Genomic DNA, 22,769 nt, shown 5'->3' with positions numbered 1-22,769 from the left:
TTAAGTGTTGCTTCTAGAAAGGAGCTCTTCTGAGGACAGCGCAGTGGTGCATACCTGTAATCCCAGTGACTTAGGAGACTGAGTTCAAAGCCAGTCTCAGCAATTAAGTGAGTTCCTAAGGAACTTCGTAAAACCCTGTCTCAAAATAAAAAAAAAGGGCTGGGGATGTAGTGAGTGGTTAAATGCCTCTGAGTTCAATCCCTGATACCAAAACAAAACAAAACAAAGAAAAAAACAGACAAGACCAGGCAGTGGGATATGGCAAAATAAGCCATGTGATGATCTAGGATTTTTTTTTAACTGCTAAGATTATTTTTAAATTAATACAACTGAAAAGCATGATTTGATAAGCATAAGTATCTAAGAATGGTATTTCCAATACCATGTATCTTCAGTGAAGGCTAGCTGGAAGAAAGTAGGACAAGCAAAGGAAAAAGTAAAGACTAAGTAGCACAAGAGATGCCAAAGAAAAGGTGAGAAACTGCTGTGGGACCCAAGAGCAAAGACAAAAGGAAAAATAGGAGGGACGCAGACCCAGGGAGACCTAGGAGCTGACACAAGTTAGGTGCAAGGAGAGCTGGCACAACCTTCTTGGAGGATGATTTAACAATCAAGACTTAAAATGAGATGTCCATCAGATATATTTCTTTTGTAAATTACTGCCACATTTTCTGCCCCTTTATCTAGGGAAGTATTTATCCATCTGTATGAGCTGGTATAATGAAAATGATTCTGGGTGAGAAACAACTGAACGGGGCAAGACAGATGGTCCTTTTGGAGCCCAGACCTGGTAGCTTCCCGAACTGCCTGATGGCCAGAACAGATGTCATCAGACTGTGATGCCTAGTAACCACAGAGCAGATGGCCAGCTCCTCTCCCACCTTACACTAACAAAGTGCTTTGCTTTTTGCAACTTAGGTAAAATTTGTTTGAAGCACAATTTTTAAGGAAAGAACTAGGATTTTCCACAATGATACAGCAGCAAGTATAGCCACTGTCCAAGACAAAATATAGAAAATCCCCTCAGACCCTTTTCCTAGTCACTCGCTCCATCCTACCCTCACCATTTTTGGCTAAGAGATGGTGACCAGAGTGGTCCTATCTTGGAGACTGGTCTGGATGACATCAATTTATAGAGGTTAGAGATTTCTCAGCCCAACATATAGGAGGTGGTAGAGTGACCACCACATTTACAGTATTTTATGAATGCTAATTGGTAGCTGATGTCATAAACAATGATCAGAATTCTATGAAGATGAGGAAGTCCCACCCACCTACTGGCCATACATAGGACACCAAAGTACATCTGAACACTCTGTAAATAAATGATTTCCCCCCCAGGATTTTCTTTCTCACTCACCTGGCTGTTGGGATCTCCAAGTAAGTTACATATATGTGGCACGATCTTGCTTAGTGTTAGAGTATGTGCTCCAGAGCTGAAAACAAAAGGGGTGTGTTACTGTTAGTGAGAACTAAGAAAAAAAGATGCTCTTTGCCCACAGCTGCCCTTGCCCTACTTCCCAGAGTGCAACCACCCCCTCACACTAAGCCCTCTCCACACCAATGGAACACACCCCAATGGGCCCGTTCCCAGCAGTTCAAGCCCTTCACTGGCCCTGACCTTTAAAGCTAAGCCAGAAGTCCACTCCCACCATAGTGCTTGCCTCATGCATGACAACTCTGCACTGTGCTTTGTCATGTCATAGTATTCATCCTGACAAGCTTAGTGGACCAACCAAACAGCAAATCCCTTGAAGGTCACCCCTGGAGGGTCTCTATGCGTTATGGCACAGCTCCTGCTATAGCAGACATTCCATTAATGCTGCTGAATGATAAAACTGTGATGGAATGGCCTGAAGGGAGCCCTGCATGTATTCACAACTCCTTACCAGTACAAGCACTGCTGCCACCCTCATGAATTATGTAAAATGGTACAGTCAACTCTGCAAAACACTTCAGCAGTTTCTTTTAAAACTAAAAAACGACCCTGTCATTGCACTCTTGGGCCCTAATCCAAGGGAAATAAAAATAATGTACCTGCAAAAATTTACGCATTTGCAGCAACTCTATTCCTAATAGCCCCAAACTGGAAATCGCCCAAATTTTCTTCCACAGGTGAATGGTTCAACAAACTGGGATACAACTATACCATGAATTCTCGGCAATAAAACAAAATTAATTACTACACTATTCTAACATATATTACAATCTCAAGGGAATTATGCTGACTGAAAAGGGCTATCTTAAAAGGTTATACATGGATGATTCCATGTTTATAACATCCTTGAAATGATGGAACACAGACTAGTTGTCCAGGCATGTGGTATACAGGGGCAGCAGAAAGGAGACCTGCGAGTATTGCTGTCATACGCATGAACCACATGTATACCTGGAGCAATCTGAATAAGTTCTATAGGCTGTGCCAATGTCTCTGCCCAGAGTTGACACTGTGATGTAGTTATACAAAATGTTAACACAGAGTGTAGGGGGTCCCCTCCCACCACATTTCTTTGCGACTGCCCACAAATCTATAACTACTTTGAAATAAAAAGTGTGTTAAAAAGTTTCAGCCAAGTAAAACTTTAAAATTCATCCCAGACTTACGCATTGAGTGTTGCAATAAGGCAAAGACAGATGCCTTCTCTTGTACGGAAATTCTTGTGTTTGAAGCCTCCAAGCATTCTGTCCCATACATACTGCAGGTAACAAAAAACAGGTGAGAGGAGAGAAACAGCCGGAGCCTTTCTTTCCCTTAGGTCAACAAAAGAGAAGCCTCTGAGAAGGTGCCAAGCTGGTCCCATCCTCTACCAGCCCACTGGACCCTTTCCACAGCACACTGAAGAACAATATCTCATATTATTTTATCAAACATATCAAGTTAAAATGTTCAAAACACACACATTTATAGAATTTCATTTAATTCTCTCAACAACTTTGAAAAGAAGTATAACTGGCCCTGTTTTATGAGTGAGAAGAGCAGAGCCATGAGAGAAGGGACGACTATGACAAAGACACATAAACACTCACACTGCTCTATGCCTGGGACAGCTCTACCCATGCACAAGTCAAACACCTGCTCATCTATGGCCAATTTAATCCTCCTCAGAAAGTTTTTGACTGATGATCATCTCCATTTCACCACCAACAATACACAGTGGGACCCTGAAAGACTGCATCCAATCATCCCAGCAGGCTCAGCTCAGCAGCACCAGCTAGTACTCCTAGCCTCCCAGACACAAGGGCTGCCTCCTTCCAGGGAAAGGGAGAGCCAGTCATAAAAATGAGCTAAAGAGCCTAATAGATTAAACCGAGCATCCAATTCCCATCTTAAATCCACTAATTTATTCAAACGATAGGTTCTGCTACTTACTTACATATCTTATATTAGGGACAGATTAAATGCTATGAAAATGTTCACCTGTAATACACCAACTTAAAAGAAATTAAGTCTATGGAGTAACATGCTGTTTGTGCACCTAGACACAGGCCCGCTCACCCCACAATGCTTCTCTCACCTACCTGGGGATTAGCAGCTTGATCCATGATCTTTAGCAGCAGAGTTTGGTCTTGCTCCCTCACGGAGTCTTTAGCATCTCCCAGTCTGTCGATTAGACTTGGCAGCACTGAAAATCAACATGGAAATTGAAGAAATGGAAACAAAATTTGGGGGTGGGGGTAAACAACTGCTAATATTTTCAACTAGTTAGGAAGACAAACCCCTGGCTACCTCATGTACTTCATTCTAAAACCACCCATCTTTGTGTGCGGCTCTTGCTGAAATGCATGAGTTACCAAAAGAATCCACAAAATCCACTGCAATCCACAAACTGTCTTCTTCCCTGCATCACTTTCCTCCAGGTAGCTCCCAACATATTCCTAAACTGACAAAGTATTACTATGGAAGACCTTGGCAAGAAAAGTCAACACAAGAGGAAATTCAAGTAAGAGAGAGGGAGAGGGGCCCCAGCACATCTGCTTGGGGGTAAAAGGAATAGGTGCTTATGAATCAATCTGTGTTCCACTAGCAGTGTGTGCTTTTATTTTACATGACACAGAGACACACACACCAGGAGCCCTGCTCCCTACACCTTGAGTAACACATCCTGAATGTGGGTCATCCCATGGGAGCTTCAAGGGAATTTATTGTATACAGGAGGTCAACTTACTTTGTGCCTTGAGAGAACTAATAAACCTCCATTACAAGAGTCATACCTGAGTAGGTTAGCTAATTTAGGGGGAAATGGAATACTATTAAAATATCAAACTTCTAAAAGTAAGTTTGTTTTGTTTTACATGTACATAGACCAGTGGCTTGGTGACGGATTGGTGAAATAGTTCACCATGGTTTCTGAAGGAGCACATTGACTAGAAAGTTAATAATGAGGGACCTAAATCATGTGCAAAACAGAAATGAAGAAATCCTGGCTGGGGATATGGGTCAACGAGAGAGCACTTGCCTAGCATGTGCCAGGTATGGCTTCTATCCCCAGCACCACAATTTAAAAAAAAAAAAAAAAAAAAAAAAAAAGGTGGGAGATTCTAAAAGGAAAGAGTTGCACAAACAGAGCTATTGGTTTATATTACCATCATTAAATAACAGGGATTGAGAAATTTATTCATGTCTAAATAATCTCTATGAAATCCGGAATTTTTCATCTTGCTGACATAGTTTTCCCATCAAAATAAAAGAAGACCATGCATTCACTACACACTTGAAATGACATTTGCAATTAAGGTGAAGACAGTAATGTCAACAATAATTGTGTAACTCGTTGTGAACAGCCCTGATATTCTTGCTGAAATGCAAGAATTACCAAAAGAATCCACAAAATCCACCGCATGGACAAACTGCAAAACCAACTGGGCTTGGTTTTGCAGGAGCAGGACTTCTTAAAGAAAACAGTTCTACAAAAGAAGGGTTGGGGACAAATATAAATGGGTTGGTATTAAAGAATGATGACTACTTTTACATAAGAAATCAAGTTGGCAGTAACATTTCATTATTAGAACACGTATTACTGACATTCTGTATCAGAACACGAAGGCGGGGGGGAGGGGGCAACAGAAAAGTACAGTAGGTGCAATAAGGCCTGCGGTGGGGTGGGGGGCGGTGCAGCACAGCTGCGGGAAGTTGAAGAAGATAGAGGGGGTAAGCAGGATTGGCAGGAAGGGACGGGTGACTGGAGGAACTGAGAAGACTGAGGGAAGGCAGCAGGGCTGCAGGGAGGAGACTCCGGGGGCCCACTTCACATCTGCCCAGCTCACCTGTGCCGATTTGCGCCTTGAACCGATCCTGCAGCCGGGTCACCAGAGCCGACAGGATGTCCATGCCCAGAAGAACCACCTGCAACGGGAAACACCCGGAGCCTGTCAGCAGTGGGCCCGGGGAGCAGTACTCCCGCCCACCCGCTCAAAGAACACCCCCGCATGTCTGGCCCAATGCTATCCAGAGCGTGGCGCGCGCGCGGGAGAAAACTAAACTGGCCAGGGGAAGGAGGCTCTTGCACAAAACAGCCGTTTACGGTTTTAGTAGAAAACACTTGGTGCCAAAAAATGAAATAAGCAGCCACACGTGGCCCAACCCCCTGGCGCCACAGAGAGCTCTTCGCGGCCCCGCCCCTGTCGACCCCGCCCCCGTCAAGCACGTATGCAAATTTTAGGTCGGCTGGCGCGTGGCCTTCTGGGTAAAACAAACCAATCGTTTTGCGCCCTCCGAAGCTTCAGAAAAGAGGAGTGGGTGGTTTGCGTCGGGAGCTATGGTCACTAGAAGTACGCTAACTACCAGGCAGGCTAGGGCGGGACTCCTGAATTAGCCACCACAACCCTACCTGGTATTGGTGCTTCCAGCTCGCAGTGCACGCACCCTCGCGGACAACCATCCTTTTCTTGGGGTTGCGTTACTGTCCAATGAGCGTTTAGTGAGGACAGTACTGCTAACGCCTACACAACACGCTCGCATCAATTAAAGCTTTGCTTTATTTTGGTGCAATTTTTGGAAAAAAGAAAAACCTCTTTTCCCTGCGTTATGAGTTTAAGAATAGTTTGACCCATAAAAAACAGTGTTTTGCTTGGCCAGCAATAGATGGCGCATGACACCCACCATTCCATCTTATGATTAAGAGTAGATTTCAATAACCCAACTCCCGCTTCTCCATCTGCTACTCTCTTCCACTTCGGTCTTCCTACACGATTGGAAGCATAGAACCCACTACTCAAATTTAAACGGAACCAACCGAACACAACGGGGATTGCTTGTGTACTGCCTGCCCTGCTCCTCCAATAAGTACAGCTACCAATGAACCAGAGGCTTTATATTTAGTTTTGGTCTCCACTGCTTCAAAAGAAATCCAAATTTGCCCAATTATCAGAATACATGAACTGTCAAATAGGGAATAGCTATTTGACAATATATTAAAAGGCCGATTTTGTAGACAAATTTTTATACTATTATGTAATGATACTTAAAAAAGCTAAAATAACAACTTTGCTTTTTAAAACACATTTCATTTTCGACTTCACTCTGACAGTATGGCGAGTATAGGAGGTAGAAATCTTGCAGTGACAGATGTTACCTCAGCCAGATGATGAAGGTCAAATCTGCAATCAAAAGGCACTACCTCTATGACAGTCCTCCTGACAACCTGTAACTCCCATCTTACAGAGAGAGAGAGAGAGAAAAGAGAAAAGGAAATTCCAAGAGAAGGGCTCCTATAAAACATGACCAGTCCAGATGGTTTAAAACAAGGAATTGTTACAGCTTTAAAGAAACCAAAGGAGACAGATAACAACTAAATGTAAAGTGGTATCCTGAATGGGATTTTAGAACAGAAAAATGACCAATTTTCCTTAAATTAAAAACTAAGTAAATTATCACTAGTAAAAACTAAGTAATAAAGCACCAATATTAATGTATCAAGGTTGGCTTATTAAGTGTAACAAATATACCATACTAAGGTTACACGTAATAACAAGGAGAGTGGGAATGAGGTATACAGGGACACCCTGTATTATCTTTGCAATTTTTCTGTAAATCCAAAACCTTTACAAAAAATAAAATTCTGTGGATGTATTTGTTTTTGTTCTGCTTGCAGTGCTAGGGAGTTAACCCAGGGCATGTACATGCTAGGCAAGTACCCTACCATGAAGCAACATTCCCAGCCCAAAGTGTAGTTTTCAGAAACAAGTAGTCCATTGCTTCATTAGAAGTGACTCTCCCCTGATAAAATCCTAGGCAGCTGCACAGTTGCATTTCTGGCTGGAGGTGAGGGTGTTATTTATTATAAACATATCAACAGTGCTGCCTTCAGTTCCCACCACGCCTTTTCTAAGTCACCCAAGACTAAGGTGTGAGGGCTCATCACTGCAGATCAGTGCCATTGCTTCTGGCATCCACCATAGGGGACAGGGACTGGGCTGGCAAAGAAGCCTCCCACAAAGTGCATGGGGTTGTTTTAAAGAACTGGCTACATATCAAAGAGATGAGAGGCCTCCATGAAGAGAGAGGAGCACCTGCTAAAATGCTGGCAGGAGCTGGCAGGGACATCCCAGATAGTCAGGGGTCCCCAGGTAGTGGAGAGTCACTGAAGAGCTGTAAGGAAGGGGTAAGCACCAGGAGAGCTGGTGCCTTTGGAGAGGACAGTGGCCACCACGTGAAGACAGTCTGGAGAGAGGGGGAAGAGGCAAGGAAGGGGCCAGCCTCCCACCCAGTACTTCCTTTTGCAGAAGCTTTGAGCAGCTCCTCCAGCATTTTTCCAGTCACTAGGGTTTACGCTTGCTTCCCAGCTGAACTCCTGTAATGTGTGGAATACTACGTCCATTTCCTCAGAATTTCCCCAGTATATAGTTGCACAATGCTGGGTACATAGCAGATAAACCCCTACTCTAATGCACCAGACTGAAACGGATGGGTTCTCAGGGCCCAACACAGTTTAAAAAGATACTCTTATAAAGGAGGTGATATAGCTAAGTAATTGGGTTCTAAGTTTCTGCTGAGAACAACTAAAAATGCTTGGTATAATAGAGTATCGGCTCAGTAGCCTTAGAAGGCATAGGAGAACCACCAAGTCAAGCTATGAAAGAAGACTGCAGTTTGCAGAGATGTATTCCTGGTAATCAGTCCACTTCTGCCTTGGGGCCATTTATCCACTAGAAAGGGGCAACCAAGACACTGAGAATTGCTTCTGATACTCTCTTGTCTCATCCAGAATGACAAAAGTCAAGCTTCCAAACTCTCCAAGGTTGGTGGGGCAGTAGCCATCTACAACGGGGGCTGGAAATCCATATAGCTAGACCTTAGTTGCTGGACAGTCTAGCAAAGTCCTAATCACTAACCTCAGACTAAGGTGATTTTAGAACATGTACACCCTAAAGCCCCTCGCAGATAAATAAATTACTTCTGGGTGAAGAGAACATCATTGTAGATTTATTTCTGGAAGAAGTTTTTCAAAAATAATATCCAGAATACAACCAAAGATAACCAAGCACAAAGGGCAACATAATTTAAACTAGCAGAAATAAAGACCCACTTGAATTCTTGACCTGAGAATAATCAGAAATAGATTTTAAAATAATTCTTACTAAGAATATAAAACACAGGATTGAAATTTGGGGAAGAGATATGGCAACTCTTGTAAAGTTACATAAATATTTAAAAAATGAGTAATAGACAAAATTAAGTACTCGATACATGGGCTATGTTTAAAGCACACTGGGTATAGGAGATTTGGAAAATGACAATGATTCTTTAAAATAAATTAAACATTACCACATGATTCAGCAGTTTCACTTCTGAATATATACCCAAAAGAAATGAGCATTTCGGAAATATTTATATGCCCGTGTTCACACTATCATTATCTACAACAGCTGAGAGGTGAGAAGTCCAAGTGTCTATCTTCAGGTGAGCTGGACATGCAAAATGTAGTCTTATGTATACAATGTAACCTTTTCAGTCCCAGAAAGCAAAGAAATTTTGATATATAGCCCCCCTTGTTCACTGTTTCACTTTCTGTGATGTGCTACACACAAACTGTAGCCCAGAAATACTGCATGGAAAATTTCAGAAATAAACAATTCGTAAGTTTCAAATTGTGCACTGTTCTGAGGAGCAGAATGAAATCTGTGCCATACTGCTTAGTTCCATCCCCGACATGACTCATCCCTCTGGTATCCAAGCTGCATACACCACCTACCTGTTAGTCACTTAGCAGCAATCTCAGTTATATGATCACCTGTCAGGTTTCCAAGTGCTTGTGTTCAAGTGACCATCATTGCACTTAAAACAGGTCCCAAAACACAAGAGCAGTGACTGGTAATTTGGATCTGCCAAAGAGAAGCTTTCTTAAAGCAAGGACTTAAACTAAAGGAAAATTCATATGCTGAAGTTATTCAGAGTTACAGTTCAATGAGCTATTTCAAAAGAGAACTACATTCACATAACTTTTATTACAGTATATTGCTATAACTTCTATTACTGTTATTGTCAATGTCTTACTGTGACTAATCTATCACAGTATTGTGGCTAAGCTCTATCATGGGTAGGTGTGTATAGGACAAAACAACACGGTACTTCTAGGGTCCAGTACGATCTGCAGTTTCAGGAGCTCACTGGGGGTCTCAGACCTATTCCCCTGATCAGGGGGAGCTACAGTACCTGCTACAACATGGATGAGCCTTGAGGACATCATGCTGAGTGGTCTAAGCCAGGCAGACAAATACTGTCAGATTTCACTTAATGAAGCACTAGTGTAGTCAAATCAGACACCACAGAGGGGTGGCTGCCAAGGGTTGGAGGAGGGGGATGGGGAACTGGTGTTCAATGGGTGCAGAGTCTCAGTTGTACATCATGGAAACATTCTGCGGATGGATGATAGTGAAAGCTGCACAACAGATATACTTAATGCCACTGAATCATACACTTAAAACTGGTTAAAATGGTGAATTTTATGTAATGTATGTTTTGCTACAATTTAAAGAATGTTTTAAAGCAACAGCTGCTGGTTATGAGTATTTTGGAGTGATGAAAATGTTCTCGAATTAGTGGTGAATACACTAAGAACCCCTGGGGGTACGGCAGAGGAGCAGCCCTTGAAGAGATAAGAACTGAAAATGTTCCCAAACTGAAAACATCAAGCCGCACACCCCAGTGCAGAGAACACAGCAAGATGAAGGAAAGGAGGCGCCACAGGGGAAGATGAAGGCCACTGTGGCCCAGATGGGGAGAAGCGCCAGCACAGGCAAGACAGTCGTGAACTGCCAACCCAGCATTCCAACACCTGCAAAGCACCGCTTTCTAGGAAGAAAGTGAAATGATTTTCTTACAAACAAAAACAGCAAGAATTAGGCACAAGTAAAGCTTGAAGATGTAAAAAGGAATAATTAAAGGGTAAATCTAAATACATATTGGCTGTGTAATAGAAATAATGCTTCTTGAGAAAGAAATAATATCACAACAATACTATACTTAACCAAAGTCAGATGCTAATTGCTTCATCCTCGTAATGTCAGGATCTTAGAATAATTGAAACAAAAAGATAGTAAAAACATATATAGGGTTGGGGCTGTAGTTCAGTGATAGAGCACTTGCCTAGCATGTGTGAGGCACCAGGTTTGAGCCTTAGCACCATGTAAAAATAAATGTGTCCACCCACAACTAAAAAAAATTAAACACACACACACACACACACACACACACACACACACACACTGGAGCTAAGCTGCAATTCAGTGGTAGAGCATCTGCCTACCATGTGTGAGGCCTAGGGTTTGATCCCAGCAACACACACACATTCCTCAAAACTGCGGTTCCAACTAAAGCAGTACTTTGACAGAAAAAAAAATTGGGGGCGGGGGTGGGGGATACCAGGGATTGAACTCAGGGGCACTCGACCACATTCCCAGCCCTATTTTATATTTTATTTAGAGACAGGGTCTCACTGAGTTGCTTAACATCTCGCTTTTGCTGAGGCCAGCTTTGAACTGGAGATCTTCCTACCTCAGCCTCTGGAACTGCTGGGATTATGGGTGTGCACCACCGCATCTAACTTGACAGAAATTTAAAAGCTCCAAATGCATATAAGAAAAAGGTGAAAATAGATGAGTTAAGAATCTATCTTAACAACTTAGGGGGGAGGGAAGAAACCCAAAAAGAAGGAAAAAATAGAATAAATTAATTTTTAAAAAAATCTCATGAAGAACATCATTGATGCCAAAATCTGCTTCATTGTAAAGACTAGTAAAATCCATAAACACATGTGAGGTTGATCAAGAAAAAATTGGGTAGAACCAATGTCAGGATGGAAAACAGTTCAGTATAGGTCTTGCTGACATAAAAAACGATGAAAGGAGATTAGGAACTCCATATAAATTAATGGAAAAACTTAGGCAATTATTTCTCAGATTTTTTGGCTAAGTTCAAGTGTAAAACTTTAGGTAGAAGAGACAAATCCTTAGAAATTTAGTTTATCAAAACATCAGTGAAAATAGGGACCATAAATAGTCCTATAATTATTAAAGAAATTAACTCTATAAATTGAAACGATCTCTGGAAAAGATGGTTTCACTGGTTTTACAAATGAGTTCTTCAAAATGTTTAAGAAAGTCTTACATAAAATCTTCCAGATAACAGAAAACAAGGAAATACAACCCAACTTATCTTACACAACCTGCATAACCTTGATGCCAAAATCTGCAACAATGTAATAAGAAAACTGCAGATCAATTTTACTTACAAATGTAGCTGAAAAATCCTACTCAAAATATTAGTATCCTAGATCTAGCAATATGTAAAATGGGTAGTACATCAGAAACAAGTATTGCAGCTGGCTTAACATTAATAAATCACTTTATGTAACTCACCATATCAGCAACATGATTCTTCTCCTTTATTATGTTAATCATCCCAATTAATGTAAAAAACATCTATTCATGGTTTAAAAAAATTCTTAGCAGATTAAGAATAAAACACTCAACTTCATCAAGGAATTTTTTAAACCTCTTTAAAGCATCATACCTAATAAAGAGATGTTATAAAGCTTTCTCTTTGAGATGAGAAACTGGACAAAAATATCCTCTGTACAAAGTTTTTCAATATTGTATCTGAGTTCCTAGCTTGCTAATTTAAAAAAAAAAAAATTTTAGTTGTAGATGGACACAATAACTTTATTTTTTTTAATGGGATGTTGACAAACCCAATGCCTCCTCACACATGCTAGGGAAGAGCTCTACCACTGCCACAGCCCCAATCCCATAGCTTGTTGATGTTTTATGGCAAGAAAAAGATATAAAAACAGGCAAAAAAAATGTCTCATTTCAAACAAAATTCTCATTTGGTTTTCCTGTTGGGAAATTCAGGGTTTCTCACATACTAGGCAAGTACTCTACCACTGAGCTACACTCTCAGCCAAGCTGTCATTCTTAGTGGAAAATATAGATAGAAGAGTCTAGAAGAAATAAAAATATAATGTTAGTAAATATAGTAAAACTAATACAGTCAATACACACACACACACACACACACACACACACACACACACAGAGATCAATTACATTTCTATTCCGACAAGAAGCCAAAAAGGAAATTTTAAAACTGTTCCTATTTTTAATTGCATAAAAATAGTAAATACCCAGGAATAATTCTATTCAAAGTAAATTTCTACCCCAAAACTAGGGAATGATACAAAAATTAAACATGGCCAAAATAAATGGAAAAATTATAGATTAGAATATTCAGTATTATAAAAATATCATTTCTTCTCAATTGATCTAAACATTCAATGAAATTCCACTCAAAATTCCAACAGAGTCTGTGTATATGTATACACACACACACACACACACACACACACACACTTTTTTCTTAATAACTTCACAAACTCATTCCATGATGTGTGTGGATATGCAAACAACAAAAAACAAAATACTCCCACTAGATATTCAGATGTATTATAAAAGAACAGGAATTATGACAGTATGCTATCAGGAACTAAGACACTATATCAGGTTGATACAGTGATGAACATACCAAAAGACAGAAAATGAACGAACTCAAGCATGTCAGGGCACTTTCTTGACAAAGTGTCCACTGCAGAGCAGTGGGAATAGCACTGCTTTTTAAAAATAAATGCCTTGGACCATTTGAACATCCATATGGAATAAAGAAGAAATTGACTCTTATCTCAGACCATGCACAAAAAAGAATTCCCAATAAGAGACGTGAGAGTGGGAGCAAAATCAGAAGGTTTTTAGAAAATAACACAGGATCACGGCTTCGTGATCCCTTGGAGAGAAGAAAATACTGACATGAAAACCAGACTTGCAAGGGAAAGACAGATGTGTAGTGCCTAATAAAGAACTCCGGCACATCAGAACTGCTCTAAGAATGTGAGAAACAAATCCCAGTGAAGAAGAGAGTTACAAAACAAAAAAGCAACAGCAGGCTTCAATCTAAAGCATATAAAGATCTCCTACAAATCAACTGGCAGGCAAGCAGCAGGAAAATGGGCAAAATACCTGAATAGGCACAAAAGATACCAGAGGCCATAAGTCCACGAAAAGTTATCCGACTACCTTTCATGAGTATCAGGGAAGCAGGTATTAAGATCATGATGAGACATCACTATACCTCACTAGAATGGCTCAAACAAAAAAGACCAACAAGACTTGAGTGTTCACAAGAATGTGGTACCAAGGAAACTCTCCCACCAACTTCAGGAATGTAAATTGGTATAACCAATGCTACAGAAAACTTCTTGGAATTATCTAACAAATTTGAAGATATTCATAAGTACCAACCCCACTGCTAGGAATATACCCAATAAAAATGCATGCCTATGTGACAATGGCACACTCCTGTAATCCCAGTGACGTGGGAGCCTGAGGCAGGAAGATAGAAAGTGTGAGACTAGCCACGGCAACTTCATGAGGCCCTAAACAATTCAGCAAGACCTGTCTTAAAATAAAAATTTTAAAGGGCTAGGATGTAGCTCAATGATATAAAACAAAACAAACAAAAAAATATATATATACACATGTGTACATACCCACAACAGGTGACATGCACAAGAATGCTCAGAGCAGCACTATTCACAAGTCAAAAACTAGAAATTCATATGCCCATCCACTGTAGAATGTGTAAGTTGTAGTTTTCATACTAAGGGATGCAATAAACAATGAAAACAAAAGAATCAAAGCTACCTTCAACAGTACAGATAAATCTCATAATAACAGGCAAAAAGGCCAGTTATAAACTATACACATTTGTATGAAGGTCAAAACCAAGCAGACATAAACTATAATATGAAGGTGCATACTGAGATGATAAAATGAAAAAGAAGAGCAAGAGGCCAGGAGAGCCAGGCACAGTGGCACACACCTGTAATCCTGGCAGCTCCAGAGGCTGAGACAGGAGGATCAAAACTCAAAGTCAGCCTCAGCAACTTAGTGAGGCCCTGAGCAACTTAGTGATACCATGTCTCTAAATACAGCATAAAAATGGCTGGCGATGAAGCTCAGTGGGTAAGCCCCTGGGTTCAATCCAAGGAGAGTAGGTACATGTTCTAACCAATGTTCAATTTCTGTTCCTGAGCAGCAATTAAACAGCTGTGAGCTTTAGAGTATTCATTAAACTGCTATTTTGTGTTACTATTTAAAGTTTATAATTCTTTAAAATATTAAAATTTAGAAAAGTAGAAGTGATCCTGAACACTCAGCCTGTAAGTTTATGACAAGTGGCTTGAATAGGTCCCTGCCTTTCCAAAACCAGTAAAACAGAAATGGAATCCACTGTGTTCACTTTCTAGCATGAGGTCTGCTCACTGATCAGCGGGAAAAAAAATACTAAGTCCTTTTCTTCAAAAATTGTCCATAAGGGACAAACTAGGAGGGAAGAAAAGGTCATTTGTTAAAGCCTTCTGAATACTGGACTGGCTAAGGTAAAAATATTTTGACTCATACTATACCTTGTTTTTAAGGCACTTTTGGATAAGTGTGAATAATCACATAATAACCCTGAGATATTCAATAGATTATCCTTCTTTTGCAAATGAGGAAAATAGACCAGACATCAAGAAGCTTACCCAAGGTCAAGAAGTCTGGATAGGAACCAAAGTGCAAACAAACTCACTAGGTCAAGACCATTTTCAGCACAGTACAATCACAATAAACACAAAACCCGTGTTTTCATGTTTGTTTTCTTTTTCCTCCCTCTCTAGCTAAATGAAAACCTTGAGCAAGTCACAATGCTGTAGGCTGATAACCTCTAAGGACACATCAGTTCTAGATTTCTCTGGTGTGCAGGCAATGCTGAATCTAGGAAAAGTCCCGGGTTCCTAAGTGCAGCTTGGGAGGGATGCCCAGCTCCACCACCTACTGGCCAGCTGCTTAATCGCCAAGCTCCCAAAGCTTCAGCTAATAATACACTTACCTGAAACAGCACACAAGAGTTAGCAAAGTTTTAATAAAATGCCTGCCATACAGTAGGCACTCAATAAGTGCCTACTCCCTCCAAGTAACACTTTAAAAAAACTATAGAAACTACAGCATGGCTTACTGAGGTCCAAGGGGAAACAGAGTGAGAATAAAAACCAGGGAAGAAAATCAGGTTGCCTAGAAGCCTAACAACAATGACCTGTTACTACTTTGCAACTATCCCACAAGACACCCACGCACATGTGCACGTGCCTTTTTTCAATGTGCTATGGAAATCTCCTCCAGTCAATATACAAAGTGATGTATCTCCATTCTCAGTGGCTATATGATATTCTATTCTATCTTGGCATCACAATTACTGAACCAATCCTCCAAAGCCCTATAGACATTCAGGTTTGTTTAGGAATTTTTCATTACTTTATACAATAAGGTGATGGGCATACACTTCCACCCATGCGCTGTTATCTAGGACAAATGCTGAGGACATTTGCTGAGACAAAAAGAAAACACCCAGTATACTCTTATGAGCACTATTTTTCACATAATGCACTAGGTGCCCCTTTCAAATCAGGGCTACACACTACTGATTCCTATACATTTTTAGTTATTTTTAAAGATTTTAATTGCAGCCTTATTAACTAGGAGAAATTAATTAGCACTCTACATACACTGCACTCGCTTTCAATTTCGAGAATAAGAGCATAAAACAAATACCAAAAAAAAAAAAAGTGATAAAGTTAATGAGTTGGTGCATACATACATGGGATGTCCTTCAAAGTAGTCAGCTAGAGAATCCTGGACACTCATCTAAAAACATCACTGATCAGTCTATTTTTTTAAATTCCTCTTCTGGAATGCCCTGCAAAGATAGTTTATGAGCCACAAAAATAAAGGTCTGCTAAAATATAATTAACGTTATAGGACTTGTGAAGTTGGCTTGTTATCAGTTGCTGCCCATACACAAGAACCTGGCAGACCATTAGAAAGTCACTGCAGAACATCACGCTGTCACAGCTCTTCCTCTTTTACCCAGGAGGCCGTAACACAAGTCAGGCTGGAGGGCGTGGTTCACACGCAAAGAGAGGCAGCGTTAGGAAGTTTTGCTTGAAGATCTAGACCGGTCCCAATACAACATTTTGGCAATGACAGAACCGTTCTGTATTTATTCTGTACAGTACAGTAGCCACTAGTCACATGCGTTTACAGAGCAATCAAAATGATAGATGGTATGAACAGGAAACAGAACTTTTTATTTAATGTTACTTACTTTAACTTTGAATAGCCACATGAGGTTCAAAACTATCACGCTATAGTGACGGTTGCAAAGTCAAACAAATTGGTAGAAAAGAGGGCAGGAGAAGACATGTGAGAAGAATGTGAGAAGACATGGACATGAACCTGGACATCTTCTTAAAACTCTGGTCATTTAGTACCACGTGGGAATGAAGGCCAGTATGGCAAGAGCTCCAGGATTTAAACAGTGACAACTTGTCAAGAAGTTTAAAGCACGAAGGAAACCAAAAAAAGAAAAAAAAAAAAAATTGTGGGGGACAGCTAGTCATAGCCCTTAAATCTGCAATCTCTCTCATCCAGATGCATATCATCAACAGGACACCAGATACCAACATAGTCTGGGTTGCTTACAGGATTAGACAAAGATCTAAGCTTCCCACATGAGCTGTCAACATTCTTCCCAGTATGTTTCCAGGCTACTTGCCCTCTCCTTTCTTCAGCAGCCCCAAGGTCCAGGTCCCAACCCTTCTATTTATTCAATCCGTATAATCCATCCTACCCTCTCCAAGCCCCCAGTATAGCACGGCCAGCTGAAGCTAGTAATTTTCTCCAGTTTCTTCAAATGCATACTAATTATGTCTCCCAAAAGAGCATAAATTGAGCATGGTGGCATGCACCTGCAGTTCTGGCTACCTGGAAGGCTGAGGCAGAAGGATCACTTGAACTCAGAAGTTTCAGGTTAGCCTGGGCAACAGTGAGACCCCCATCTCAAAAACAAACACACAAACTAGTGAGAACAGAGCAGTTTTCCTTTATTTTTTAAAAACTGATGGATATTCTTTATTTATTTTAGTTGTAGAGACACATTTATTTATTTTTTCTGCGCTGAGGATTGAACCCAGTGCCTCACACGTGCTAGGCAAGCACTCTACAACTGAGCTGCAACCACAGCCCCAAGGCAGTTTCTTATATAGTCCTACAACAGTATCCGCTGGGTGTCAGTTCCAGGACCCTGCAGATACTAAGACCCTTAGGATAATCACATTCCTTAGGTAAAATGATGTGGTATTGCATATAACCTACACACATCCTCGGGTATACTTTAAATCATCTCTAGATTACTTACAATACCCAATACAATGTAAACGCTAGGTAAAGACTTATTCAATAGTTGTTTAGGGAGTACATGTTCAGTACAGGTGCAGGTTTTTTCTTGACCATTTTCCATCCAAGGCTGGCTGTTTCCACATATGCTCAACCTGCAGATACTGAGGGTGACTGTATAGCCTTTCCCAACCCTTCTCCCTTCCCCACAGACAGCAAAGGGGGAGCAGATGGAAAGTAAGAGGGAAGGCAATTAACTTTTACCTGCATATATTCTCCTTATTATCTATTTAATACAACAACATTTTGAGGCAAATGCCACACTGTAGAATAGTAAGTAACTATTTTTACTTACGGCAGATAAGGAAACTGAGCCCCAGAAAAATGAACAAAAAAACTGGGCAAGGTCACTCAGTTCTTACGGAGCTCAAGCATTATGTTCACTAATCCATAATTCATCTTACAAACCAAATAAGTGTGTAATGACATTCACAAAGTCAAATCCCTCTCATGTTTACTTAAACCATCTGTCCACTGGCTGTGCTTCTGGCAAAAAGTGCATACAGAAGCCATTCCAAGAGTGTACAGTAACTAATTTTAGGCATCAAACTATCTGTGAATTAACTCACTGGTAATAGTTCCCAGCACTGCAATGTCCACAGTGGCACCGTGGAAGTTGAGTCAACTTCTCCCCAAAGGGAAGGAGGACTTCCGTTGATTTTTCTCAGAATTCACACCACAGAGAGATCCTGACATGAATCTGGGCCCCAGGAAGATAACTGAATACTTCAAAAACTTTAAAACTACAAAAAACAAAAAGGAAATACTACTATTCCTTCTTGAAATCTGGGAAACATAACAATAGTCTATATTTAATATGCTCCTTAACCCATGCTATGCACATTTTTAAGGGGGAGTATGTGAATTCATTTATTAATTCAAAGTTTACTGAGCACTTACTATACTTCAATGTACATGGCCAAATATCAATCAAGTTATAAGGGTAGAATGAACAAGCTTTAGACAAGCAAGGAGCTTTCTTCAGCTCTTTCTTGAATACCTAGTGAAAGATCTGTGTCAATAATTGAGAGAATAAACCAAAAAAGGGAAAACATGGATCCCAGACACAGAGGCCAGTCCAGAAGAGAGGTGAAGGCATCTACCAAGAGGACAACCAAAGGGATTCTCCAAGTGATGTGCGGCACCTGATCAGACTCAGCAGGGCAGGTCCAGGAGAGAATGAAAGCCTATTAGAGGCCTCCAGCAAGGGAATGTGGAGCTGACCACCCCAAATCAAGTCTCCACATTGGTCTCCAAACAGGACTTGAGTTTTTTTTACAGATGTCCATTCAACTCATGTTTGGGGAAAAAAAAAATCCAGGGACTGGGGTTGTAGCTCAGTGGTAGAGTGCTTGCTTAGCACATGTGAGGCACTAGGTTCAATCCTCAGCATTACATAAAAAATAAATAAATAAAAAACAAAAGATATTGTGTCCATCTACAACTAAAAAAATTTGTTTTCAAATCCACATAACAGCAGAACACATGACAACTTGAGCAAAGGCTCTTTAAATCTGAGTGGGCCCATCCTCCTACCTCCCTTCTTTTCATGCCATTTTCATGCTGCAGAAACCTGGCCAGCTGTGCTATGGCAAGAGCCATACTGTGCGTCTGTCTGTTTCCTTGGGCATCATTTAACTTTAACCCTTTACCCCTGTATTGCCTGCAAATGAAAGTCAGCTCTAGAGATATGATTAGATTCAGATTCAACATTTCTGGTCAGAATATTCTGTAGGCAGTAGTATAATCTTTGTTCTAATAATATCTTCCATATTTTATCAAATCTAAGATACCATCAATTTTATGAACAACACTAAGGAAAAAGCTGGTGATGAGTAATGTGAAATAATACGCCATTGATCCTGAGACTCATCTTGATATCAGAGGTGTTAGAATTATGGAGGAAAATAATGTGTTTCAGAATATAAATAGTTTGATTGTTGCTTTAAAAAGAAAAAGAATTAATTGAGTTTATGGGAGTTCTATAGAATGACAGCTTCAGAAATACCTTTCAAAAGAGAATTCCCAAAAGTGTGGGTGGGATGCTTTATTCCAGTGCCTCTAGGAGACAGAAATGACCTTTCAGAATATTTCCTACCATGGATTTAAAGATCTTGTCCCCTTCACATCCCACCCACTACACTTCCTATGAAATTCATATCCCTACACTTTAGACAAAAGGTTAAACAAAAACAAGGAGTGGGGGGGGGGGGGACACCTCAGTTTCTTTGGGAAAAAACATAGCAGTTTCTTAAAAAGTTAAACACAAAAGTACCACTTGGTCCGGTTATTCCATTCGTAAGCATCTACTGAAGAGAAAAAAAAAACTTATGTTCACATAAACATTTGCATGTAAATTAGTCATGATTCATAATAGCAGCACTATTCATAGTAGCAAAAAGGGAGAAATAACACACCTGTCCACTAAATGACAAACGGATAAACAAAATGTGGGACAGCCATACAATGAAACACCATTCAACAATAAGAGGGACAAATCAAATGAAACATGCTACAACAAAGATGAACCTTGAAAACATCATGCTTAAGTAAAAGAAACTGGATACAAAAGACTCTACTGTACAATTCCATTTATAAGAAATGTCCAGAAAAGACAAATTCGTAGAAACAGAAAACAAGACACATGGTTGCCTAGGGCTGGGGGTAGGAATGGGGACTAGTGCAAATGGGCATGAGGGATCTTTGGGGGTGATGGAGAAAAGCTCTAAAACTGAATTGTGATGGCTGCACAGATTTGTAAAGATACAAAAAATAATTGAACTGTATGCTTTATGGCATGTAAACTATATCTCAATAAAGCTATTTTAAAAAGGGAGAGAACAAAATCAGTTACTAGGCTTAAAAGAAGTCTTCTCTGGTCTTTCTGGCAATGGGGTCATAGAAGAACTCCTTATACTTGCCAAAGCTAAGTATTTGTTATTTATCCATGTGGAAAAACTGGTTATAGCAGGCAGCAACAGGGTCAGGAGTCAAGAGCAGTGGGTGGAGAGTATAACAGCCTGTGCAGACCAGGAGTCCTAAAAGGCTCCAGAGAACTCTCTGGAGAGTTCATGGTGCACACAATCCTCAACCAGTCTCCATGTGGCCCAATAATCGTCTATAGCTTCCTGAAGGCACTGTGCTCTTGCATGCACCCCTGCCTGAGGCATTCTATGGTCCTGCTGCTCTCCACTCTTGTTCCTCTTTCAAGGTTCACTTACTTCAAGCATAATCAACTCCCGTGGTCTCCCACCAGTATCCACTAGCCTGAGACAGAAAGCTGGGTTTCTTTTAGCAGTCAGACTCGTTGTAAGCTTTGATTTTTAAATCAAAGTTCCTAGAGTCTAGACTGCAAGTCCTGAAGACAGGTTCTACATCTTCCTCATCTATCATCAGCATCAGCAACATGCTAGCAAATTTGGGGGAGGTGAACAGAGGGTAGCTGGAAAAGGTGGACAAGTAAGAATGTAAATAACATGAAGCATTACACTTAACAAATCCAAATACAATGAATGCCATCGAGATATTATCACTTTATTCTCCCACTCCTGCCCCCACTCCTTACCAATATCAATTCTCAACAGACAACCAGAGCATCCTTTTAAAAAGTAAGCCATATCATGTCACTCATTTGTGCAAAAGCATCTAATGGCTCCGTAACTGGAGTAAGAGCCAATTTTTACAATGGCCTGTAAATTCTCACAATACGACCTCCCATGACCTCTCTGAGCACACCTACTGTCCCTGTTCCAGCATCTCCTCCAAGTCAGATCTGCCTCCACCCTAATGAACAAATATTGGGCACTATATATCCACACACTCCCCACATCCTCCCAGCTTTTTCTTGAAGCACTTACCATTCCCAATATTCTATAACTTGCATGTTGACTCTTCCCCACAAGTAGAATGTAAGCTCCATGAAGACAGAAATTTTTATCTGATTATTCACTTTTATTGTATAGAACCTCAATTGTTTGAGTAAATGAACAAATTCCATTGATATACCCTATTGCTCACTTGAGAAAATGTCTTTCCCTTGGATTCAAAATTAAATTGAACATGAATGAATAATATCTGACATAATCCTTCCTTCCATACTTCTTTTTGCTAAAAAAAAAAAATGCCAAAATATAAATAAGGGGCACTAATACAACAAAAAGAAAGCACCATGGGCTGAGCACAGTGGCACACACCTGTGATCCCAGCAGCTCAGGAGGCTGAGGCAGGAGGATCACAAGCTCAAGGCCAGCCTCAGCAATTTAGCAAGACTCTCAGCAACTTAGCAAGGCTCTATCTCCAAATAAAAAAATTAAAGTGCTGAGGATGTAGCTTAGTGATAGAGCACCCCCTGGGTTCAATCCCTCCTATCACAAAGAAGAAAGAAAAAAGAAGAAGGAGGGGAGGAGAACAGCATGAAAGGAAGCACCTTGGAAGTGTACCGTGTAAGGAGCCCTGCATGAAGTCAAAAGATCTGCAATCTAGAGCTGCCAGCAAAGGCTTCAGGCACATCACTTCCACCATTTGGAAAACTAAAACAAGGAGTGTCTAAGGCCTAAGGAGCTCTGTGGTTTCAATTTGGTTCCTCATCCTATTCTACAATGGTGCTCACTGCAAGTGCTGTCAACCCCCTCTGCTGGGCCCTGCTCTAGGTTTCTACCACTGCCTTTCTCAAGAGTATATAATAGGGGAAGAAAAAGAATACATAAGAACTTACTCCTGCCTGGCTTTTAGCCCAGCTGATCAGTTCTGTTTGTGCCTTTCTTTGTGCAGTTGATAGCTTAAAGCAATGGCCTCTAAACTTTTGATTACACATCCCTATTAGAATATCTAATATGTACATTTATTTCTAAATCATACAATTGACTGTTAAGTAATATACAATAAAATTAAAGAATGTGTACAAAATGGAATAACTTCAAAGAATAGAATTAAAAATAAATACTAAC

The 22,769-nt window shown here is 40.4% G+C and overlaps 1 protein-coding gene and 1 non-coding gene across 22 annotated transcripts in view; one reads left to right on the top strand and one right to left on the bottom strand.

Moving 5' to 3' along the window:
* Positions 1-22,769, bottom strand: part of Clasp1 (cytoplasmic linker associated protein 1) — a 264,420-nt gene that overhangs the window by 171,488 nt on the left and 70,163 nt on the right. For all 21 annotated transcript variants that reach the window (XM_047546119.1, XM_047546120.1, XM_047546121.1 and 18 more), the window contains exons 4-7: positions 5,266-5,344; positions 3,520-3,623; positions 2,605-2,696; positions 1,361-1,436 (exon numbers count right to left, since the gene is read on the bottom strand). In XM_047546119.1, coding sequence (XP_047402075.1) covers positions 1,361-1,436; positions 2,605-2,696; positions 3,520-3,623; positions 5,266-5,344 — 351 coding nt within the window. The remainder of the gene's footprint in view (positions 1-1,360; positions 1,437-2,604; positions 2,697-3,519; positions 3,624-5,265; positions 5,345-22,769) is intronic.
* Positions 5,875-6,000, top strand: LOC124981572 (U4atac minor spliceosomal RNA). The gene has a single exon (XR_007108078.1). It is a non-coding gene; the product is annotated as a U4atac minor spliceosomal RNA (small nuclear RNA).

Source organism: Sciurus carolinensis, chromosome 3 (assembly GCF_902686445.1).
Source record: "Sciurus carolinensis chromosome 3, mSciCar1.2, whole genome shotgun sequence".
NCBI lineage: Eukaryota > Metazoa > Chordata > Mammalia > Rodentia > Sciuridae > Sciurus > Sciurus carolinensis.
Note: the sequence above shows the minus strand (reverse complement) of the source record. Positions and strands in the feature narration are given on the sequence as shown.